General features: G+C 37.8%; 1 protein-coding gene across 2 annotated transcripts in view; it reads right to left on the bottom strand.

Annotated features, from left to right (window-relative positions):
• Positions 1-17,333, bottom strand: part of LOC134813427 (E3 ubiquitin-protein ligase HERC2-like) — a 94,358-nt gene extending 77,025 nt beyond the window's left edge. For both annotated transcript variants that reach the window (XM_063821202.1, XM_063821203.1), the window contains exons 1-21: positions 17,199-17,333; positions 16,730-16,903; positions 16,299-16,587; positions 15,422-15,554; positions 9,749-9,899; positions 9,375-9,566; positions 9,016-9,187; positions 8,673-8,846; positions 5,963-6,096; positions 5,619-5,759; positions 4,921-5,044; positions 4,351-4,454; positions 3,977-4,169; positions 3,549-3,805; positions 3,072-3,261; positions 2,745-2,948; positions 2,462-2,584; positions 2,096-2,313; positions 1,556-1,724; positions 1,180-1,278; positions 199-360 (exon numbers count right to left, since the gene is read on the bottom strand). In XM_063821202.1, the coding sequence (XP_063677272.1) occupies positions 199-360; positions 1,180-1,278; positions 1,556-1,724; positions 2,096-2,313; positions 2,462-2,584; positions 2,745-2,948; positions 3,072-3,261; positions 3,549-3,805; positions 3,977-4,169; positions 4,351-4,454; positions 4,921-5,044; positions 5,619-5,759; positions 5,963-6,096; positions 8,673-8,846; positions 9,016-9,187; positions 9,375-9,566; positions 9,749-9,899; positions 15,422-15,554; positions 16,299-16,587; positions 16,730-16,903; positions 17,199-17,270 (3,475 nt within the window). In that variant the 5' untranslated portion in view covers positions 17,271-17,333. The remainder of the gene's footprint in view (positions 1-198; positions 361-1,179; positions 1,279-1,555; positions 1,725-2,095; positions 2,314-2,461; positions 2,585-2,744; positions 2,949-3,071; positions 3,262-3,548; positions 3,806-3,976; positions 4,170-4,350; positions 4,455-4,920; positions 5,045-5,618; positions 5,760-5,962; positions 6,097-8,672; positions 8,847-9,015; positions 9,188-9,374; positions 9,567-9,748; positions 9,900-15,421; positions 15,555-16,298; positions 16,588-16,729; positions 16,904-17,198) is intronic.
• Positions 17,334-24,285: the final 6,952 nt, after the last annotated feature.

Below are 24,285 nucleotides of genomic sequence, written 5' to 3'. Positions count from 1 at the left end.
TTAATCTGTTTTTTAAAACTCATAATTATAAAAATACTTCTACACATCAGCAGTTCTATTCAATGATACACAACTCATTATTAATAAAGAATTCCTGATCACGCGGAAAAGGTCTTCACGTTTATACAACTTTTCACACGCAGCCACGAAGAGACAGTAACATCAAATGTTAAGGAACAATATAAAAGGAAAATTAACCTTCAACAATCTTGACATCAGCAGGAAACTCTCGGGATTCCGCGTAGAAATCTCCGATATTGTAAACTTTCCGGTTCAGGATAACCCAGTTGCTGTTCTCCTTCTGTTCTACTTGTTGTAGAGATAGGGTTGGCAGAACCTCTGTGTTTATCTTGCTTAGCTCTGAGGAATGGGGCATATATTAGAGTAAGTCTTCTGCGTTTTTATGTTCAAGTGTTCAGTAGCTGTTCTAATAGCCTTGCCACTTAATGTTCAGCAAGCCGAGAATGGTTAATGAGAAAACTGTTAGATCCACATTTACAATAATTATAATAATGACTTTCCAACTGGCTGTTTTAAAGATAAAACTTGTCATGCCGCAATTTAAAGTTTTTGTGTGTGTGTTGCTTATTATTGTAACCATGTAAATAATGATGTCATCATGGAAAAGTCTTCGTCAATTAAACAAGAGAGCAGGCAGGCAGGCAAATAACCATTAAATCATAAAACCTGGATAAATTAAAAACCACTTATTATTATCACTATTATCACTTAATGCGGTAATCTGCGCCTATCAAAATGGTTGGAACATTTATTGCAGGCAGGCAAATAACCACTTAATCAAGTTAATAAAGTCGAAAGTCTTAATAATATTATAATAATATAACAATACAATAATGTTACTGATTAATGTTACTTATGTTACTTAATGTTACTGATATAGATACACTAGATACACTACAATAATGTTACTGATACTGTTACAATAAGGTTTTTGGTTTCAGTTCATAGAGCTACACGCCACATATGTCCAGGTTCATTATAATATATATAATGTAGGACTTCTAGGCAATGTGCTTGGTTGTGGGATACACTAAAGCACTAATGTTCCTGATTGCTAAGATAAACACAGAGAACCCAACCTTAGATAACCAGTTAATTTCCAGTTATATAATCTTACAAATCATGAATAGTTCCTGTCTGATAAGCTTAACAATTCACCTGAGTTGAGGTTAAGTCCACTCTCGTCATTCAGGCTTGGCAGGGAGAGGTTGAAGTTGTTGAGTGTGACCAGCAGGTTCTTGAGCTGTGTCATGTTGCCTGCAATCAGGTTCAGGTATTTACATGGTATTTACAGGGTTTATAATGTGATTATGATATTGGAACACACTAGCACCTGCCTTATACGGTGAAAATTGTGTCCACACCATGTTAGTTCAAGTAGTTAAATAGGAAAACTGTAATCTACTGAGAGTAGGGAGGCCCTAGGGACCATCAGAAATCAATATGCAGCAACTCTGATAATTAAATCTGGTTAAATCTAGTACAGGTAACGAGCCCGATATGAATACCCTGTTTCATTAGATTTCATACTTACAAGAAAGGACGATGACCGCAACTCGTTTGAGCTGGAGTAAGACTAGGTTGTTAACAAAGTCAGGGAGGAGGACCCCAATAGCTGAGCCATGTAGGATGGGGATTAGAGTTGGAAACAGGGCCGGGTTAGCTGTCATGATCTCCGTGAACACTGTTAGAACTCTCATGCTCTGAATAGAACGGTAATTAATTATTCAATTAGTTAATTGAAGTAGCCATTTGATCAATGACTTTGCTTCTAGAAATTTAAATTTAATTTTTTATTTAAATTTAAGAATTGGCGAAATTCTTAAACTGAGAGACTAGGCGAAATGTCGGTGAAATTATTGAACTGAGATGGATTAAAGAGAGACAAGTAGACTACATACATAGTTTCCTAGGACACAGACTGATTTTCCAAACGGTAACATTTAAATAATATCATAATAATTTCATAATACATGTAGAAACAGAGAAACTTTATTATCATAGTCATTATCCTCTGAGTAAATCAGTGTATTTATAATACTCATTTATAAATGAGTATTTAAAACTTGCAAACCTCGTTGCAGATCAAGTTGGTGTACTTCTGAAGCAACATCTCTGCCCCGAACTGTAACCCCTTCTCCTCCTCGTCCTCGCACGCTCCCTTGGGACGCGCACGTCCGGAGTTACGTGCTTGACGCGGCATTGAGAGGAACCAGCTGATGAGTCTCCATTGGAAATGGAAGAGGAGCTTTACAACTGATGTGTCCTCTTCTGGGGAGGGTACTGTCTGACCTGGGGAGGAGAATAGTCAATTAAAGAGTAATTCATAGCATTAAACTGGCATAGTAAGTTTATTACCTCAATTCAAATGCTAGTATTGTAATATAAATGGTTTATTTGTTAACCCACAAAACACATAAATATCTGAGAAGTGACAAACCAGTAGCAGCAGCCTGGAGCAGTCCGATACAGTCAGCAGAACTGGAGGAAATGAGGATCTGTATGAGGTTAAGAAGAGGGTTACCACACAGGGCATCCTTATCTTCGTCATCTTCTGATACTTCTGTGGGGCAGTTGTAACTTAGGGATATAATTTAACGTGGCCAGAGTATTTTATGACGTAAGTGTTTGCTGTGAAGGTATTTCATACTCAGAAAGTGACCTGAACATGATAAGTAATCGAGTTTAACATTAGGCTTTTAATAAGCCTAGCAATATCGTACGTTTCTTGCTTTTTTCGTCGGTTTTCCCGAAATGAAGCTCGTTGTTGATGGCAGAAATAAGAGAGTTATGAAGTTCCCATGGAGACAATAAACTCTCAATAAGGAGTCTGAACATGAACTTCTGCCCTGGAGTCTCGGACCCATCACAAATACTGGGTAACATCTTAGCTCGCTCGTTCACCTCCTTTAGCAGGATCATCCAACCTAACGGGAAATTATGTATATTTACATTTCCCGCAACAATCGATAATATCTAATAAATAAGGCTGATTTGATAGTAATATTTATAATTAAATGTTCCAAATAACAGTTAATCTCTAAACTGACCACTCTTGAGAGTATTCTGTGCACAGAGCTGGATATCAGTGTTAACACTAGGATCAGTAGCAAGGAACACCACACGTTCCTTGACAGTGGTGAGGAGAGGTGGAGGGAGGAGGAGAGTTGAGTCTCCCTCACACACTGCAGCGTGAAGTTGCAGAGTTAGCAGGTTCAGACACGACACTATCAGACAGATCTGAGGGGCAATGTCACGTGTCATAAATATGTGAAGTCGTGGGGGTGTAGTTTTAAGGTTAATTTATTAGGACGCAATGAAACTACCGGACCACGATGTATGGGGACTTACCACCCCATGGCAACATTAAAATATATCTGTTACATCGTTTCCTGTTAATCTGGCAATACTACACCTTAGTTCAATAAAATATTGTGTTAAATTTAAAGATATAAGTATAACTAGAATCTCGAAAAAGTAAGATACGCTATTAGTGAGTAGAAATTGAAACATTTATTTCCACTCACCTCATCTTTAGTTGGGTTCAGCCACCCCTCACTCGCAATCCCATCACAAACCACAGCTAGCAACCCCGCTAGTTTCTCTATCGTTCCTATGGAAACGTTCAGACAGAAGGGTATCCTGGTGCCGATAGAGGCGTGCTGCGCGGCGGACCAGGCCAGGGTGTGGTGGGGACCACACGCTATACCCCTGATCTCGTGACCTATTAGTGAGGACACCTGGACTGCTTGTGTGGTGCTAGGTAGGATGGTAGTTCCGTTACCTGGGAGGGAAATTCATTGTTCAATACAGAGATATGACTATATCAACATTGAGTTGTCCTGTGGCAAGTTTATAAAATTGGGCTAACAAGCAATCATAACAACTTCAAATGATCACTCCAGTATAATAAGCCTGACAATGCTCAAGTTAAAGTATAATGTAATCTACTAACCGAGCTGTCCCTTGTCGTTAGAGCCCCATGTGAGCACCACACCCTCAGTGGTGAGCAGAACACAGTGGTTGTACCCCACAGATATCTCCGCTATCTTATGTGTGCCAGTATTTAGAAGAGCTGGCTCCTTCACGTGATCTTCCTTGTCAGGAACTGGCACCATCCTCTTACCCCACCAGTACACTTTACCGTCCTGTTATTTGTTATTGTAACCTTTGTTAACATCTGACGCTTACAATATTATTATCTTATCTTTCAGCCTTAACTTCTTTTTAAACTTAATGCTATTTAATCTCAGGTTTAACAGAATTTGCTTCACAAAACAAATGTACTCGACAGATTTAAACACTGTAGTCCTAAACTTTAGTCCACACCTTAGAAAGAGCCAGTGAGTACTGAGGACCAGCGTAGACATTACAAGCCTCTTTACCGTTCATCTTCTCAACTACTTGAGGGACTGCTGAGCTGTTACACGAGCCTGAGAGAGAGAGCGAGGTAACATTACCTTATATCTTTATATGGTAGTGTAACCATAGTAACACTACCATATAAGGTAATGTTACACAAGCCTAAGAGAGAGAGGTTGGAGTAAGAGAGATAGTTTCAGATAGTTACACTACACAATATAAGAGAGCAATGTTTGTTTTACTTTAGTCATTGGTAAACAGTAGGGACCGTCCTCCATTCAATCTACATTGCTAGTAATATTATATTATACATGTTATTTACAGTTTCTTAACACAAACATACCTTGATAAAAGTAAATATAACACTCTGGAGAGAGATGGATTGTGATGGTGAACTCCACAGCGTTTAATATAATCAGCCATCTATAAGACACCTAGCGTTTACCAAACACACTACATTTACTACTGATTATATCTCTAGCTGTATACTAACCACATGTTAGATAAGCCAGTGTACAATGAGCCATGATAACTAACCTCGGCCAAGTTTACCATAGTCTCCGTCTCCCCAACTCCACACTTTACCGTCACTGCTGACGGCGAGGGTGTGCGCGTCTCCGCTCCCACACGCCACACTCACAAACTCAACGTGCTCCACTTCCTGAGGTGGTGGGTCTTTTAAACGTGTTTATAATTACAGTATATAAAGTGTTTTTGAAGGAATCTTCAGCTAATTTTAATTGTGATGTTTTTCATGTGACGAATGGAATAATGGATGGATCAGTTTTTCCTTTCATATTTTGTGGTTCAAAACTGTTAGATTTCGAAGGAAACGAATAGTCCAGTTACTCCATTCTTTGGGTTCAAATGTTTCAAGAATTTTGTGAGTATCTCTATGAGGTCGACTTATCCAACAGAAATAAAGATAAAAGACCATTCTTCTTCATCAACATAATTTACACTCTTCTCTATTTACTCAAGATCATGGACTTTGACAGTATTTATACCTCATGATATCAAATTACTTCATAAATTTTACCACCGTTTGTCTTGTCTGACAGACTCACCGGAAAATTCAACATTTGTTACGAAAATATAATTTCCTTAAATCATGAAAGATAACAAAAGCATAAGACATTATACCAGAAATTGAATGAAAAATGTTACTGCTGGAACTTTTCTGAAGGTTCCTTACAGTTGAAATTCCAACAACAAGACCCCGGTATCTCACTAACCTTGGTAACTTTGGTAGGAACCATCTTATCGTCGTTGTTGCCATGTCCCAACCTCCCATACTTGCCTTTACCCCACGTGTAGAGCGCGCCGTCCTCTGTGATGCACGCGCTGTGTAGACTTCCGCACGCTATATCTACTACCTGCAACACGTTGTCTTACATACAATGGACAAATTCTTAAAGGTCATACAAAATCTTACAGATCACAATGTTATTCGAACTATTGTAACCTATTAATCATTCATTTTGATTAATGCAGTGGGTGCAGTTCGACCGATGTAAATAATTTTACAGTACTACGAGTGGAAACTGTGTAAAACACAAAGTAAAGATGTGTATGGTACCTTGCTGTTACCGAGGGTGTTGACCCTGGTGGGTGTTTTACAATAACTGTTATCTCTGTTACCCAGCACACCTCCGTCTCCAAAGCCCCAACTATACAGCTCCCCCTGTGTCGTTATCGCCAGGAAGTGCTTACCTGAAATACATGTTAAAGTTAGGGAACTAGTACTCGCGTAACTGGTCTTGTTTTACAGTATCATACATTTTCAGCTCCAATATACTTTCCAGTTCAGTCATTTACTGTGAATCTGGCTTGGTTCTGTCCCGAAAAGGCTGTCCATTTGATTCGTAGTACTGCTTACACAGGGAATGTAACATCCAGCTCTCATACCACGGTTCAGAAGGTGGGAGTACGCCTCATTTTCAAGCGTATTTTCTTATTTAAACCAAGTGATTGTGTAATTGAGATATGGATCAATTCATAACTCAATTAGACATGTTTAGGAGTACACTAGACGAAATAAACTTTGAACACGTGAAATTTAATCAGTTATCAGGGTAAAGACGGGTGCCCAAATACACAAATACACAAATACACAAATACATAGTACATGATATGATACTAGGTGAGATTATACGACCTCTGTTTTTAGCGTTTATTCAACACAACTGGTAACTAGGGTAACCACAAATTGTCTCTAATGAATGTTAAAGTTACAGCTATAAAGGTAACACTTCCTTTAGATATCTAATATGAAGATTACTTTAGCAATTGCTGAATCGTTCATATTGCCCTGCATATTATAGATATTGTCTGTGCAATACCCCTCCATAATACAATCAATATCGCCTGTGTTTCTGAGCTGTGTTTGTGTTTCTGAACTGTGTTAAGATCTGTGTTTCTGTTTCTGAGCTGTGTTAAGTTCTGTGTTTCTGTTTCTGAGCTGTGTTAAGATCTTTGTTTCTGTTTCTGAGCTGTGTTAAGATCTGTGTTTCTGTTTCTGAGCTGTGTTAAGATCTGTGTTTGTGTTTCTGAGCTGTGTTAAGATCTGTGTTTCTGTTTCTGAGCTGTGTTAAGATCTGTGTTCCTGTTTCTGAGCTGTGTTAAGATCTGTGTTTCTGTTTCTGAGCCGTGTTAAGATCTGTGTTCCTTTTTCTGAGCTGTGTTAAATCTGTGTTTCTGTTTCTGAGCCGTGTTAAGATCTGTGTTCCTGTTTCTGAGCTGTGTTAAAATCTGTGTTTCTGTTTCTAAACTGTGTTAAGATCTGTGTTTCTGTTTCTGAGCCGTGTTAAGATCTGTGTTCCTTTTTCTGAGCTGTGTTAAAATCTGTGTTCCTTTTTCTGAGCTGTGTTAAAATCTGTGTTTCTGTTTCTGAACTGTGTTAAGATCTGTGTTTCTGTTTCTGAGCCGTGTTAAGATCTGTGTTCCTTTTTCTGAGCTGTGTTAAGATCTGTGTTTCTGTTTCTGAGCCGTGTTAAGATCCGTGTTTCTGTTTCTGAGCACTGTTAAGATGAATAATAACAACTACACGACGAGAGAGCTGTCCCTTGCCGCATCCAGGCAGCACCATTATAACATGACACATTGTAGTAGTTATCGTCACACATGTAATGCTAGTCAACTCATCTATTGTGTGCACTGTTCCCATACGTTACTCATTAACTATTCATGTGTCCAAAAGTAGTGCTAACTGCGGGGGGGGGGATGCAACGTCAATTAATGTCAATTAATGTCAATTAATGTCAATTAATGTCAATTAATGTCAATTAATGTCAATGTCAGTTTTGCAAAATTTTGGAATACTGACATTAATTGACACGATATTTTTCGACCAGAGATTATGTAGTTCTACCATATTTTTAGCACTTTAGAACATTTATATCATCAATTTATTCACTACTATCACATATGGAAATGTGAAATGTGAAAAAATTCAGATCATTAAACAATAAAACTAAAATAATACGGTTTTCCGAAATTTAATTTTCTTAAATGGGCGTGGCCATCCAAGGGCGTGGTTCTCAACATCATCAGAACTTAAAACCCACATTAAACGAAATGCCTTCATGACATTTATATTTGAATAACGAATCTTAAACAGCTAACATTACTCCTTCATACTAAAAAAGCCGATTCTAGATATTTTACCTGTATAAGAAACCAATAAAATATGGGCGTAGCCGGTGGGGACCGAAGATGGAAGAGTTGGAAGCTGAAATTTTTTTTGGTGGTCTTTGAACCTAAGGATCAACAGATAAGAACATACTCATAATTATTCAAGGACATTTTGTTTTTTTAAACCGGTCTAACTTACATAGACGTGAATATCTTGAATATTTATCGAAAAATGATAATTTCAAATTTCAAGACAAATTAATGTCAATTAATGTCAATTAATGTCAATTAATGTCAATTAATGTCAATTAATGTCAATTAATGTCAATTAATGTCAATTAATGTCAATGTCAGTTTGGGGTTTTTATGGAATACTGACATTAATTGACGTTGCATCCCCCCCCCCCCCCTAACTGCTGCTGACAATAAAGTGTGTGATGTAGAAAGGACAGATACATGCTCTGAGGAGACGTATTTATAGCCGCAATATTATTATGACTACAGCTATATACAGTTATATACTGCATATCTGGCATATCAAGAACTGTAACACAAGGGAAACTTAATTTTATATTTCTAATCAGTATCAAAGATGAATAGATAAAATCAAGTTATCAATATAGTAAACAAGTACATGCATTTCAAATGTAACCTACCCTCCGGATGAGCCACAATCTTCTTGATAGTCACATCATCCTGGATGAAAGCGTCCAGGAGTATGAAGCACTTCTTGAGTCTGGGACCGTTGTTTCCGTGAGTTTGTTGGTAAACTTGTCCGTTCTGTGTTAGTACTACTACTCCAAACTCACAACACGCTATTTGCTTCACTCCTGAGTTACACATTAATTAGTTACACAGTTAGCTCCATATTTAGCTCCATGTTTATATCATTTTGAACAACATCTTAGGCTGAAGATCGAATAGTAGACATTATAGACGACTTACAAACAGCGCAGACCCCCATTATAGATTGGAGGTAGGAAGTAGCCGAACACTCACCAAGTTCTATGAGAGTTTCACACTGGATAGGGAAGAGTTCCATACCAGTACTCTCCTCATTAGAGAGCTGGCCCCAACCAAACACTTCCTGTTCAGGAGGAGATGGTCCAGGAGTGGAGGGGAGGTGTAGAGCTCCTATTCTGTTCAGATGACACAGAACCAACAACGCTCCCTGGATTGAAGGAGTATTAGATATTACACATTTGTGATATATTATTAACAACTTGATCTATAACACCTCAGGTAGTTTTGTCATTGGTTAGATATGAGACATACGAACTTTTTACAACAGGTTGTATTTGTGAGAATAATACGGTTAGAAATTAATAAAGATTTAAAATCAGACAACTCTTCCTAACCATCTTCAAGTTAACAGGAACATCACAGTTGTTAGGGAGATTATTATCCTGTATAAACTCAGCGGGAGGACCAGAGAAAGTGCTGAGTCCGTCAATCTGAGCTAGTTTAGTGAGACTGGGAACAAGGGGAGCTGATAAGACCATCTTATCTGCTGTTATCCTGTTAGATTCCGTCAGTGCTTCTCTGCTTAGCTGGGGCGGAGTTTTACTGATAACACAGTTATAATTAGGATATAGGACTGCTGGCAAAAATTAGCCCGATTGAAAACCTCAGTCCACTTTAAATGTGCAAAATAGATGCAGCTGTACAGCAAATATTTTTCAAAAACACCAAATACCAAGTAGATATCATCAGAGGTAAAGTGTCTCCTAACCTTGAGACACACAGTTACGATATCCAGGAATGCAGCCACGTCAGCCTGCTGCACGGCCAGTTCCAGGAGGATAGCTACACTGAGTTGTCTGTCTTCACAGGGTGCTACACACTTCATTACTTGGGAGGTGGTCACCACGCTCACTAGGAACCTGGCAGATGATAATACGCTTTAGTATGCTTTAAAATATTACTATGAAAAGTAATTATAGTATAGTATTTAAGAGGATACTAAAGTATGGAATAGTGAACTGTAATAATATAATGACCACCATGAGACAGAAAATAACTGCAGTGCAACTGCCTGCTTGATTTCTATGGTTACCATTTCAACCAACTGAGTTGTTGCCTCTTACCTAATCTTTGGTGCGGTCTGCTGATCGATAATTATCAGTTTAATAAATACCAAAAAAATCGGAAAAAAGCATTTATTTTTGGGATTTATTTTTTGCTATCTTCGTTGACACTAAGGATAAGTTTTTTAGAAAATTAACTCAGGAACTGACTAAAGCATGGGGCTGTAATGATCAAAATACCACCATAATATTGAGAATTACAGCAGTGCAGCTGCTGACTGATTTCTATGATTACTATTTTTGTCTCTTAGGCCCTAACCTGACCCTTGGTACTAGCTGGTGATCGATAATTAGTTATCACCTGTTTAATAAATACCAAAAATCGAATCAAAAGAATTCATTCTTGAGCATTAATCTTTGCTTTGTTTCTTGACACAGCCTTTAGAATAGGTTTTTTAGAACATTACCCAGAGCCTGACTATAGAATGTCCCGGACTATCACCGCTGAGTGAACTCAAATCTTAATGCAAACCCACTACTATTTTCTATTATTTTAACTTTCTATATGCTAACACTTTTAAATTTATGTACTGTAATATACTTATATAAAATAAACTTGGACACTATTGCGCACACTGTTCAGTCCTCTATCTGCAACCCTTCCATCACACAAAATCATATAATCGAATTCTTCTTAAGCGTCAACATCGTGACCGAAGTTCTTTGATGCGGAAATCGTGTCCTCCAGGACAATAGGACTACGTAAGTTATATTATATAAGCACGGACGTTGCCAAAAACTAATTATGATTTAGTTTTTTCATAAAATACTTTTCAAATTTTACAGATTACAGCCATGAATAAATAAAATTAAATAAAACGAATTGATGACCGCAATAACATGGACCCATAAATAGAATGCTTAAAAATTAATTTAAAATAATTATTTACTAGAACAGCCTAGCTAATACATAATATCAACTCGAAGTCGTTCAATTTTTAACTAAAATGAAAGTTCATTTTAACAATATTTCGTCATTTAAAATAAACTTGATTCAAAGACTCGATTTCACAGGATTAGTTCGTTACGAAAGCTCCGCCTGTGATGTTTCTCTGGAACTTGGTTATGATCTGTATACAAGCGGTTCTTTACAAAGAATCTTGTGCTTCTGATACAGGTAAGAATTGAAAACAATTAATTGTCTCCATCAACTATTTCATTACAGCTAGAAAATTCTGACGTTTTATTGAATCTTAACATAGAATACATTTCAACGGATATCAATGAAACTAAAAGAATCATTTTCAGGTGTTCCATGTTCTATTGAAGAGATAAACGGTTTTCTAAAGTACGTGTGCAGCAGTACAAATATACATAGAACTAAATTCAAGTGCTGGAATACCGAGGAATTCTACTCTCAACCAAAATCACATGATTTCTACTTCGGACAAGCTTGCTCGCAAGACCCATTATTCTATCAAGCATGTAATAAGAAATTAAAAGATAAGATAACCAACAATGAGCTGCTCTGTGGAAGATTCTTGTGTTCTATTGGCGGCCGTATTTTTCCACCTAATAGAATAATAGGGTGGGGTTTGATATGTAACGGTGAGTTAAACTGCGGAAACACGGATCTAGATGAAGTAGGATGTGATCCAGATGAAGACAAGACCACAATGCTGAGTGGACGCACAGTATTTACTAGGGATATCTGTGACAATGAGTGTCATACTCTAGATTGTGAAGACGAAGCCGTTTGTAATGGTTACACGTACGGAATGTATCGCATTAGAACTCGTACTGGCTTGCTGGCTTACGTTCCTTTAAAGGCCATATGTAATAGTTTCGACGCTCACCTCTGGCAAAAGGATGAGTCCGTGACTAATTGTACAATCACGGACAATACAAAACACACTTGCGAACACATCATTACTGGAGAGATAGTGCCTGTACATAATTTTACCAGGTGCACCCCAATTCCTAAAAGAGCTGAACATCCCTCTGAGTATGGCTATTGTAATTATTATGATCAAATAAACAGTCAAACAAACTGCTCTGACCCGTCCAGAGTTGGAGTTACTTGCGACGTGAACGGATATAAAGCCACTCTTTCTAAATATTTGATCTGTCTAGATGAAAGAGTGAAGGCTTGTGACGATCAAATTGAAAGCAAGTGCTTCTCCACTAAAACCTGTAAAATACACAAACATCTCATGTGTAATGCTAAGCAGGACTGTGAGGATGGGTCTGATGAAAATCACTCCACGTGTCTCTCTAAAACAGAGGCTACTTGTAAGAGACGGGTCGGGAAAGACGGAGATCTGCCCATACCAATTTCCTGGTTAGGAGATGGGGTAAAAGACTGCGAGGATGGTTCGGATGAAACTGCAATCTGGCCAAGATGTGGAATCGGTAAAACACTACGATATGTGCCTAGCAACAAGGCTGTATGTAAAAATGCTCTTATCTGTCCCTGGGGCAACCCAGGCTATGTGGAGCTGAGTGATATATGTGATGGGATAGAAACTTGTGGAAACGAAAACAAAATCTGTTCAATTTCCCGAAGTGCTCACGATATTGTATCATCAGCATCCACAACAAAAAAAGGCCTCACCAAAAGACTATCATATTGCCACAAAGGTATGAAAAGCTTGGAACTATTAAAGGATGCCTGCGTAGAAGAATATCACATCTATCCTGACCACGATTACTTTGGTGTGGACACAAAAACCTCTGTGTTTCTTCCTAGAAGCAAGCAATCTTGTGACTACCTTTACGGAGAGAACTATCTGTACACAAGCTGTACTGGTAGATGCATCAGTGCCTCTTGTCCGCTAAGAAACATTCCAAGATACGAAGTTTGCCCTGAACAATTTCCTGGCCGTATAGGAACTATCACAAACGGAGAGTATCTTGCGTTTTTCACGAAATCATTCGGAAATATTTACAACAACCGATATTTTGTATGCGATAATAGGAAAAGGTGTGTGGATTATGATAAAGTGTGCAATCTTGTAGATGACTGTGGAGACAGTTCCGACGAAGATCACTGCTCTAACCATTTTAAGTGCAACTCTTCTGGGAATTACATACCTAAGTCTAAGAAATGTGATGGAAATTTTGATTGTCTGGACCTTACAGACGAGTGTAATGAAGAGTGTTCGAAGCAGTTACTGGAAACCACTTTACTAAAATGGCTCTCCTGGCTAATAGGTTCCCTCGCAGTTTTCTCAAACATTGTCATCATTATTAAGAGTCTAGCAACGCTAAAACGTTGCAAGACATCAGTTGCGATGACTAATAGATGTTTGATCATTTTAATCGCTTTAGGTGACTTCTTAGTAGGGTGCTACCTTTTCGTGATAGCAACTTACGACGGAATATTATTTAAAAGGAGTTACTGCATCAACCAGATCACATGGATTACAAGCCCCAAGTGCTCTGTAGTCGGCATTTTCAGCACCATCGGATCTCAGGTCTCCCTTTTCGCAATGACAGGCCTCAGTGTCATCAGGCTACATGGCATATGGAATTCTATGAGAGTTCCAGGTGAGGTAAATATGGTGAAATCTCTCCAGGTTGCAGCAGCGATGTTCTCTTTGGTTTTAGCCTCGGCAGTTATTGCAGTTATCCCGATCATCAAGAAGTTCGAAGATTTCTTTGTCAATGGAGTTAACTTCTTAGATGAGCTCAAGATCTTCATTGGAACACCAAATAAGGAAAAAGTTTTTGGTGTAATAGAAGCTTACTTCGGGAGGACCAACCTTAAAGTGGGATATGATGATCAACATGGTGAGAAATATGTTTTCACGGGATTTTGAGTACGAAGACCACACAGAGAGGGTGGCGAAAGTTGATTTCTATGGAAATGACGGAGTTTGCCTCTTCAAATACTTCGTCCAAAATGATGACCCACAAAGATCGTTTGTATGGGGCATCTTAGCTCTCAATTTTATCTGCTTCCTCTTCATTTCCCTTTCATACATTCTCATCGGAATATCATCTCGAAGGTCATCAAAAAGTGTGGCAGGATCAAACAATCGGCAAATGCAGCAACGGAACATGCGCATGAATCAGAAAATAGCCATCATAATAGTCACCGACTTTTTGTGCTGGATTCCCTTCATCGTGATATGTGTCCTCCACTCAGTGAATGTCCTGGACGCTACACCCTGGTATGCCCTGTTTTCTATGGTCATTCTTCCGATAAATTCTGTGATCAACCCGCTTCTCTACGATGATGTATTGACAGAGGCCATTAGAAGTCCTTCATGTTTAATCTGGACCAGAGTTTCAAGCTCTACAGTGTACCAAAGAATTCGGGGATGGTTTAATCCAGCACCAACAGAAACAGTGGAGGTGGAAAGTATTGAAACGAGAGAATCCAAGGCGACAACGAGTGATACTAATCGAACAGGAGAACTAAGTCTAAAAAAGGAAAGCTCTGCACCCAACATTCCTGACCAAAGTACCACCGGAGTAGACAAAGAATTGGAGACCACTACAGCTGAAGGGGATAGAAACGTGAGAGCAGGGAGAGTATCACAGCCCTCAAGAAGAGATAGAAGAGGTAAAAGAATGGTTAAATCCTATCAAGCAGAGTCTGCTGGAGATGGGATCATTGAGACGGAAACATAGCTAGGGGAGAAGGAAGAGAAGTCTCTAGAAGAGTAAACTTAACATCACGAAAGTCAGACAAAGAGGTTATAATGAATGAAGTCAAGAATAAAGACAGCACTCAAAATGATATTACATACTATATACTGTATAAATATGTATAATTGTATGCAAATTTTACTTGCAGTAGTATTGTATAATGTGTATAGAAAATACTGGTGAATGTTTTAAGCTCGATCTAAAAACACCTAGTTTAAAGTTAGACAATTACATAATTGGTAACGAGATATCATTGAATAAATTCTTTAACGACTGTCACAGCTGCATATCCTTTATTCACAACCTTGTTATAGTTTAAATAATAGTATTAATGCAGTCTAAGATACTTGGTAAACATTTTGAAATGTTTTAATAAAAAAGTATTTGATTTCTATTGTGCGTTTCACATAATTGTGAACATTTTTTGTTGTTGATCAGAATACATTTTTGAAAATTTACAATTACGTATTTAATTTATGAATAAATGAATAATCTTATTAAAAGAGATAGTTGTTTTCCTTTATTTTTTTGAATATACCGGTTCAAACTAGAACCTTCCACTAAATTCAGATATTGACTTATTTGCGGGGAATCAATGCGGTAAAAATGTGGTAATTGTGGATTGAGTCAAAATGCCCGAATCAAGGAACATTCTGTGAACATAAAACTCCCGGCCCCCTTAAGCTGCACCCTACAATTTCTCTAGCAATTATAATCATTACTTTGTGGTTTTGTTGACGATGTCTCCCCATACAGAGCTCTTCTTGTGGTTATCGAACAGTAAGGCTGGAGGGAGAGACTGCAGAGCGAACAGGGTGTCTTGTAGCACATCAGTACACAACTCTGTATCGTCGCCTGAGTGAGTTGTAGTGTAAAGAACTGTAATACAATGAACTGTAATTGTAAATTATAACACTCAGATTATTTTAAATTTAAAAGCTTAAAAGATTGCCAACAAAATGTGTTAACAGGTGCTCTATAATATGCAAAGGTTTTCCATTGTACTAACAGAAATGCAGTTAACTAATAGAAGTAGCTAAGAAGTTAACTAATAGAAGTAGACATAGCTTTTAGGGTTTGCAGACTACCACTGTCAAGATCGAACTGACAAAATTTATATTTTATATCAACGTTTATATTATATGCGTGCAGAGTGAGCAAGTACTAACCAATAACCTGTAAATCTTATGTCTCAGTTACACAGCTAATTAGTACTCGCTAATTAATACCAGCTAATTAGTACTAATGAGTGTAATTTTCAGACCTCTGTGCAACTAATTATCACTTAGTAGCGCCTTAAGTGGGTTCAAAATGAGTCTAATAAGATATTTGCCAGAGTGATTATGTATGCTCATTAGTTATGATACTGAATATCTGATGACTGATAACAATACCAGATATTGACATAACACAGGGTGGCACAGAATAAGCTCTATAAGCGACTCTTAGTCGGAGACTGCAATTCAACGGGATAATTGCAGCAAAGTATGGATAATTCCTGTAGACTGTATGACAGAATAAAAAATCACGACATGTAACTACCTCTGGACAACCTGTACTTAAAATAATAAATCACCATAGATTAATTAAGGTACATACCACATCTCCAAGTTTTCTTCAGAAATGCAAAGGCAAATGAGAGTCCAGCCCTGGCACCAAGCTTAGCAAAGTTATCCACTGGGTTGACAGCATGACTGATCTCTGCAACTTCACTCTCACTCTTTGAGTTACAGATGGTTTTCTTCCTTGTTCTTGATCCTTCCATATTGCAGCGGGAGAGGGCCTCGAAGATTCTCTCTGCTATTATCAATCTCTTCTGCATTCTCATTGAAGATATGGTGCAGTGTGCCGCATGTAGTGATATGATACGTTGCTCTGCTGACAAAGCCTGGAACAAAATAACAAAATGTAACTTAAATTTACAAACTTTAGTTGGCAATAATTATCACTGCTTCTACAATCAGAAGAAATACATAGTATCAAGTTTGAACTAATATCTTTAAAAAAGGTTATTTTAAAGTGATTCCTACCTCTAATACTTGTTTACAACTCTCAAGTGATGGCTGCCGTTGCCACGTCCACCAGTCTAATAAAACTGATGAAGGGATATGCTTTTCTGGTCGGCATGACAATGATTCCTCAATTTCATTGTCGATAAGTAACTTTTCCCATAGGTGGGTCCAGCCACCAGGATTTGCAAACAACTGAAAATGATTTTCACTTAATATAATAAAATTGATTTGGAAGGCTTTTGAATATTCTAAATACAGGTTAATCAAACAACGAATATTAGCCAGTAAGATTAGACCCTAACTTACTGGAACGTAGTTTACAGTACTAATAGTCGAATTAACCAGAAATATCTTACTTTTTCAAAACAGCTGATTTGAATATACTTATCACTAAACAGTTCCTGAGACAAAAGCTACACCTATATTATATCAAGTGCATTAGATAGAATCATAGATATAATATGTAAAACAGAAAAGCAGAGCTTACCTTGTAGTCGATTGGTAGCCATTTTGCATCAAATTGAGGTTTTGATTTCAGGCAATATATTTGAGACTTCATTGCTTTATCATTAACATGATTAACAGGCAACTATATTTGAAACTGCCATGCAATGGTCTGAAAACGTTAGTCTATTATGGTTTTATATTTTCAAAAACAATAATATTAGCAACTTCTACTTAAGGAATCTGCAATAAAAAAGAGCAGGTTGAAAGATGTGATTGAGGTTGCCCCATCTCAAGCATGTTCTAGTAAAATCCCACAACAACCATAACCAGGCCTCTCCTGCAAGGAATATACTAGATGTATGGTAGCATTAATCCTAGAGAAGATCAGTACTTTGCTTTTTTTCTCAAAGGGGGAGCCCTCACTCGGTACCACTAGCGTATGAAATCATACCAGTCAAGACAAAATGTCCTGTAAGGTGCTGAGTGAGGGCTCCACTTAGATTGGGTCGTTATCTGCCCACATCCAGGAAGAAAACATCCCCTAGTGTCTGTGTTCTTTGTGCACTTAATGAGATAACAGATTCATAGTAGACAACTTCTAACTATGGAAACCTTGATTTCAAGTACACAATACAAATCATGAATTTAATTGAGCCTTTTTCTTGTTGCAATAAACGGGAACCCTACAAATTTTGCCCCAGAAACATTACAACAATGCAACTAATAAATAATTTCACATACATAGTTTAACTTTAAACCCAAGGTATGAGAAGAAAATGTAAACTTTCAAAAAAAGGTTGCTCCACAGTTTTAAATTTCGCTATGTTTCAACAATTTCGAGTCGTCTGATATGTATGTATGCTTTAACAAATAGTGATTTTAACTTTGAGATAAACTGCTATATTATTATATTTTCGTACCAATGTTCACTTAACTTAACGTCTCTCACTGACACCATCACCCGGCAACCAATTTTAAAGTAAAAAGTAAAATTTATTAACGATCTGACTACAGACTGGCGATCAACGTTCCCCGTATAGTAGCTCAACGGAGGAGGTAATCAGGGCACGTGTTAATGAAAAATGTACGTGTCCTTCCACAATCCCTTCTGTTGGGTCACACGTTATTGGGAACTGAGATCGCTATCGTGTAACTAGAAGCAGTATATGCAAAGTAACTTAGGTGATAGGTGATAGGCAATATGAAATTATACATCTTACTTTAACTTTATCCCGTCACCCATGGACTTATCAATTAAGGGGATTAAGGGCTGGTGGTGGTGTCATCGTTTGTCGTACTCAAAACGTTTTGCAGTTGCGAATGCTGGCCCATCGAGGAAAATCTTTTTACTTTGTTTTTTAACCATTACAAAGTATGATTAGTCGGATATAGTACTGAGTTCAAACAGTTCCCGAAACGAAAAAGCAAAAATTTGACTTTTGTTTCGGCGACTGAATCGTCGATGGGCCGGCAAATATTTGTTGTCGAGTAGTGTTGAATACTCATATTAACATGATTATTGATTTAATTTAGGAATTGTATATAAATATCTTTGACCAAGATTAATTGTCAATGAGAATGCACCCCAGCACTAGGCGCGCGCGGCGGCTTCGATGTTAGCGGCTACAAGCTAGGCAGCAGCAGAAAAAATGCCGCGCGCGTTCAGCGTACCTGTCACCAAGATGTCATGTAGGTCGGGTCGGGCGGGGGTTGGATCGGGCCGGTTCGATCTAGGAATTGGCTCGAACGCTGGCGTGAGATACATATACAAATACATTGAAAGCCGCGCGTTCGATCTTATTCCTGGATCGGGCTGGTTCGGTCTGGTTTCTCGTTCGATCTGATTTAAATCTTGGTGACAGTACGGCTTTTCGTTTTTGATTTTACAAATGACAAAGCAACTTTTAATGATTATTAATAGAATTATCGGATATTTATAATTCAATATGTATCGATTCTTCTGTGGAAAATAAAAATTGTATTTTACTTAAAAATTGTAATATTTTACTTGTATTAAAGACCTGAGTACCATGTCAACTTAACCTTTTACACATTAAACGGCAAAAATTGTGAGCAGCAGAATTAAGAGTGGCCCTAATTATGAACAGTGTATGGAAATTGATTAAACAAGGGCAATCCAAATTAGAGCCGATAATGTACAACTACTTAAAGAAGCTGCTATAAAAAAATTGGAATTCGGGCTGAACATGAGATTGTACGTATCATATAATAATAATAATAAATACAACATTTATAAACCGCCTTATAGCTAAATCATATAACTCGATATAATTTAATCCTGGAGATAAACTCCAGTGCTTTCTAAAGCGGCTCTTACATTAACTGAGCTTAGCTTAATTGAAAATTAGACATGACAAGTTCATTTTACCTATGTAAATGCAAAATCAATCAAATGCTAGAGAAAAGAAGTATGTTTTAAGTTTGGTCTTGAAAGATGTAACTGACTCAGCTGATCTTATGTCGTATGGCAAGGAATTAAATACTTTAACTGCACAGTGACTAAAAGCTTTCTCTGTGTTTACATAGTTAGGAGAGGGCGGAAAACTAAGGTAAAAATAATCATTATCAAGACGTACATTTTTTAAACTTTGCTGCCTAGGAGATATCAACTCTTTTAAGTAAAGAGGAGCTATATTATTTAAACACTTGTAGGCAAGTAGGGCAATCTTAAAATCTATTCTAAATCTAACTGGTAGAAAATGAACTTTCTTAAGAAGTGGAATAGTGTGTGCCTTTCTTCCTCTCCCGAAAATAAATCTTACAGCAGAATTTTGCACCTTCTGTAAACGACTTAAATCATAAGAGCTCAGTCCAAAATATACGCTATTGCAATAATCAATTCTAGAGAGTACTAGAGCATGAACAAGCTGAATCTTAGACAGTTTTGATGCAATAAACCACAAATTTCTGATCTGAATATTACATGCTTGAACCACTGACGTAATCTGATCACTCATTGAAAGATAACTGTCCAAATACAGCCCAAGACTCTTCACAGTTCCACTAACAAAATGTGGCTCTTGATCCTTAACAATCTGTAGAGAGGCTGGAATATTTGTTGAGTCAAATTTAGAGGATATAACGATGACTTCAGTCTTAGAAGAATTCAGTCGAAGGAAATTGTTTGTCATCCATTTCTTGATATCAGACATACAGTGTTCCATATTGTGCTCTAGCTGTGATGGGTCATCAGAATCAAGAGTGAAATACAGCTGGGTGTCATCAGCATACAAATGAATACAGCACCCATGCATACTTGCAATGTTCTCAAGATCTTTGGTGTACAATATGAATAGCAGGGGGCCAAGGATTGAACCTTGTGGCACACCTATCTCAAGAACAGTTGCTGAGGAAGACGAATCCTTGACTTTGACACAAAATGAACGGTTAGCCAAGTAGGACCTGATCCATGTAAGAGCAATGCCTGTAATGCCATAAGCAGATCTTAGCTTCTTGATTAATCTTGGGTGATTGACAGTATCAAAGGCAGCACTCAAATCTAGAAGTAAAAGAACAACTTTAGTTTTCTTGTCAATAGTTATCAAGATGTCGTTATGGATTCTGGTTGTTGCAGTTTCACAGCTATGAAACTTCCTATAGCCGGACTGAACTTTAGAAAGCAAGTTGTTATCCTCAAGATAACTGGTGAGCTGTATAGATACACACTTCTCAATGATTTTTGACAAGAATGAGGGATTGCTAATAGGCCTATAGTTAGATAGAGATTCACCGTCAAGGCCACGTTTCTTCAAACTTGGACGAATGAGAGCCTCCTTAAGTTTTATAGGAAACTCACCTTTAACTAATGATTCATTGACTATAAATGAGATCAGAGGAAGGAGTTCTGGGAGACACTTGATGAGAATCTTTGTAGGTATGGGGTCAAGATCACAGAATTTGTTAGACATATTCTTTATGATGCTTACTAGTTCTTCATCAGACACATGACGGAATTGTACTATCTTTGGGCTATTAGAAAGAGGAACAAATTCATCTGAGTTAGGAGAATCTTGGGATTGTTGTTCTAAATAAATGTTGTTGTATATGTTGTCGACCTTTGATTTAAAGAACTGTGCAAAGTTGTTAGCACTCTCAAGATTTGAAGAGCAAGAAGGTGTAGTAGTACTAACTTTTTCTTTATTGAGCAACTTATTAACGATGGAATAAGTCTTTTTAGCATCACCTGCACTATCTTGTAACCTTGTTTTGTAGAAGTGATCTCTTGTGGATACAATGACTGAGGATGCTCTCTCTGATGCTTTCCTGTACAGTCGTTTATAATCTGGGCAATCATGATTCTTTTGATACAGTCTCTCAATCTTTCTTCTCATTGCTTTTGCTTGTTGACAGTGTGTAGACCACCATTCAGCGTTATGATCTTTTCTTGGGATGAAAGTTTTTTCTTTAGCATGCTTGTCCAAAATACTGCTCAACTCAGACTCATAGATATCAACTGCACTATCGAGGTCATTGAAGCAATCAGTGTCACATAGTTTTGACTTAAGAATGTCCTCAACAAAAGCATCTAGGTCTATGCAAGCAATGTTTCTGTAAATAATTGGTTCTAGAGTGCCTATGGGTGCTGGAGATACATTGCAATTGAAAGCAACAAAGTAGTGGTCAGACGATGTACCAGAATCAGTAATGACAGGATCTAGAACTTCAATGCAATCGTGAGTATAAGAACCATCCCTGGTAATTACAAGATCTAATATGCCCCCATCTCTGTGTGTTGCAGCTGAAATTTGTTGCACCCACCCACAAGACTTAAGTAGTGAATTAAACCTTTGTGCAACTGAATCATTTTCGTCTTCAGTGTGGATATTAAAATCACCCATGATCAAGGGCTTTCCAGGTTTGTCTACTAAATCAACCAAGAGTTGCTCAAAGTCAGTTAGAAATTGGGGGATGTTAGCACTCTGAGATGTGGAGGTGCCAGAACGGTAAATTGAAACAATTCGTAGTATATCTCCAGAAGATGATTTGAAGGTACATTCACAAGACTCAAACGTTTTGAATCGTTTCTTATATAGAACAGCAACACCTCCTCCCCGCCCAGCTCTTGGCTGGCTATGAATGGAATATCCAAGTTCTTTCATCTCAGAAAACTTAGCATTGTCATCTTTTCTCAGCCAAGTTTCTGTAGCACAGCAAATATCAGTATCAAAGTCTTCAAGCAATTGCATGACTCCAGCAGTTTTATTGCAGATGGATCTGCAATTGAACAGGGCAAAGTTCATACTCTGACATTCTGACTTAGAGTTTGTAGCTAGTTTTTTGAAGTAAGGATGTTTTGTTTATACCGATTCAATGCCTGTTGCATGATGGGGCACTGCTCTGAGCTGGAATGGTGAGTGTTACAGTGAGATGAGATTCTTGGATCTTTTGACAGACTGCAATTGCGACATCTATGTCTGCTAGGGTCTTCCTTGTAATGACAGTCTGATGTTCTATGCCTACCGCTGCAATACATACAAACCAGAGTTTCTTTCTCAGGACAATTTTGGGAAATATGGTGGAGCTTCTGACAATTATAGCACTGCTTGATGATGAATCTATCCTTTACAGGACAAGCACTATTCAGAATGAAGATTTTGCCGTCTCCTGTCAATAGGTTCCTAATCTGAGGAGAGACCTTGATCCCAGCAGTAGTGTACCTTAGTCCAACATTTATGTACACAATTTCAAAGAAATGCTCATTATCTAGCAAGTGTTTAGTCCAGGATTTTTCAAGGGAATAATATCTAGAAGAGCTTTTTTGGTCTGTAACCGGAAATCTTCAGCGGGCAAACCAGAGCGATCAATGGTTTCGAATATCTGACTGGGAATATTAGACACAGTGACCTTAGGGAGAGCTTTCTGTGAGAGAGTGATGTGAAAACCAAGTAATTTAATGACATCAGAGTTTTCAATAAGACTTTTAGCCTTCAGCCTATCAGATGAAGATGGAAAAACTAGCGTTATCTTCTTATGTGAATCTAGTAGGCTAGTTTTCATAGCAATCAATCGTGTGTCATAGAGCAACTCAGATAGAACATCTGGAGCAGATGAAATATCAGCAGAAGGAGAGGGACTATCTAGCACAAATATCTCTTTACTTTCCTTGCTAATTTGATTTAAGTTAGCGGACACTTTACTTGGCTGAGGAGAACTAGCACCACCTACAAGAGCTTCAGCAAAATTGCTGTAAGAGGACAGTGCACTTGGAGACCGGGATTGCAAGTTTTCTTTGTTAACATTAGAAACTCGCTCTTCCAGCGAATGTTCAGAGGCTGGAGCACATAGAGCAAGCTTGTCGACAATAATGCTATGCATTTCCTCACGAAATGATTCCAGAAGGGCAGAGTTGATTGCCCTCATCAGATGCTCAACTTTGGAGAGAATATCAGGAGCTTCATCATGACCATTATCATGCAATTCCTACAGACGGACGAGGCAAATGGTTTGCAGTAATCATGACTATCTAGTTCAGTGTAGATTTGATACCCGTACTAAACTACGTTGAACATCGCTAAACATAGTGCAGAGCAATTAAAGAGCCACTTAAAGAAAAAAAGAACGTCATACACAACATAGAAACTGTTCAAAAACCGTATTTAATAAGAATAGATTATAAAAAGGTTCTGTTAAAAATTCATAATAGCGCTCGATTTTTCCATAGATTTTCATAGTGCACTGCACACCTAAAAAATTCAATCGTTTTAAAAACTTGTTTTGTACTATTTAACTGTAAAACAGTGATTAAAACTAATTGTTTTTATAGTATTCAAAAGTTATATGAATTATGATTATTCATTTGCATTATTGATTATATATGTATGTAATAATGTAGCAACCCCATGTTGATCTATTTCACTTCAAATAACGGCCGTTATTTTGATTTCCTAACCATAACCCTAACCCTTAAACCTGCAACCCTAACCCCAACCCTAGGCCTAACCCTGATTCCTAACTAATAAATAAATTGTAGCGCGATGTTGCTCTAACCAGAGCCCTTTCGCTTGCAGTAGCGCGCGACCACCGAAGGCGGCACAGCCCACAGGAGTATATATTCTATTTGTGAAACAAGCGGGTCCGCGCGCAGTACACGTATACACATAGCTATG

This window comes from Bolinopsis microptera, chromosome 3 (genome assembly GCF_026151205.1).
Source record: "Bolinopsis microptera isolate Bmic1 chromosome 3, MBARI_Bmic_1.0, whole genome shotgun sequence".
Taxonomy (NCBI): Eukaryota; Metazoa; Ctenophora; class Tentaculata; order Lobata; family Bolinopsidae; genus Bolinopsis; species Bolinopsis microptera.
The sequence above is the reverse complement of the archived record's forward strand: the minus strand, read 5'-3'. Positions and strand labels throughout refer to the sequence as shown.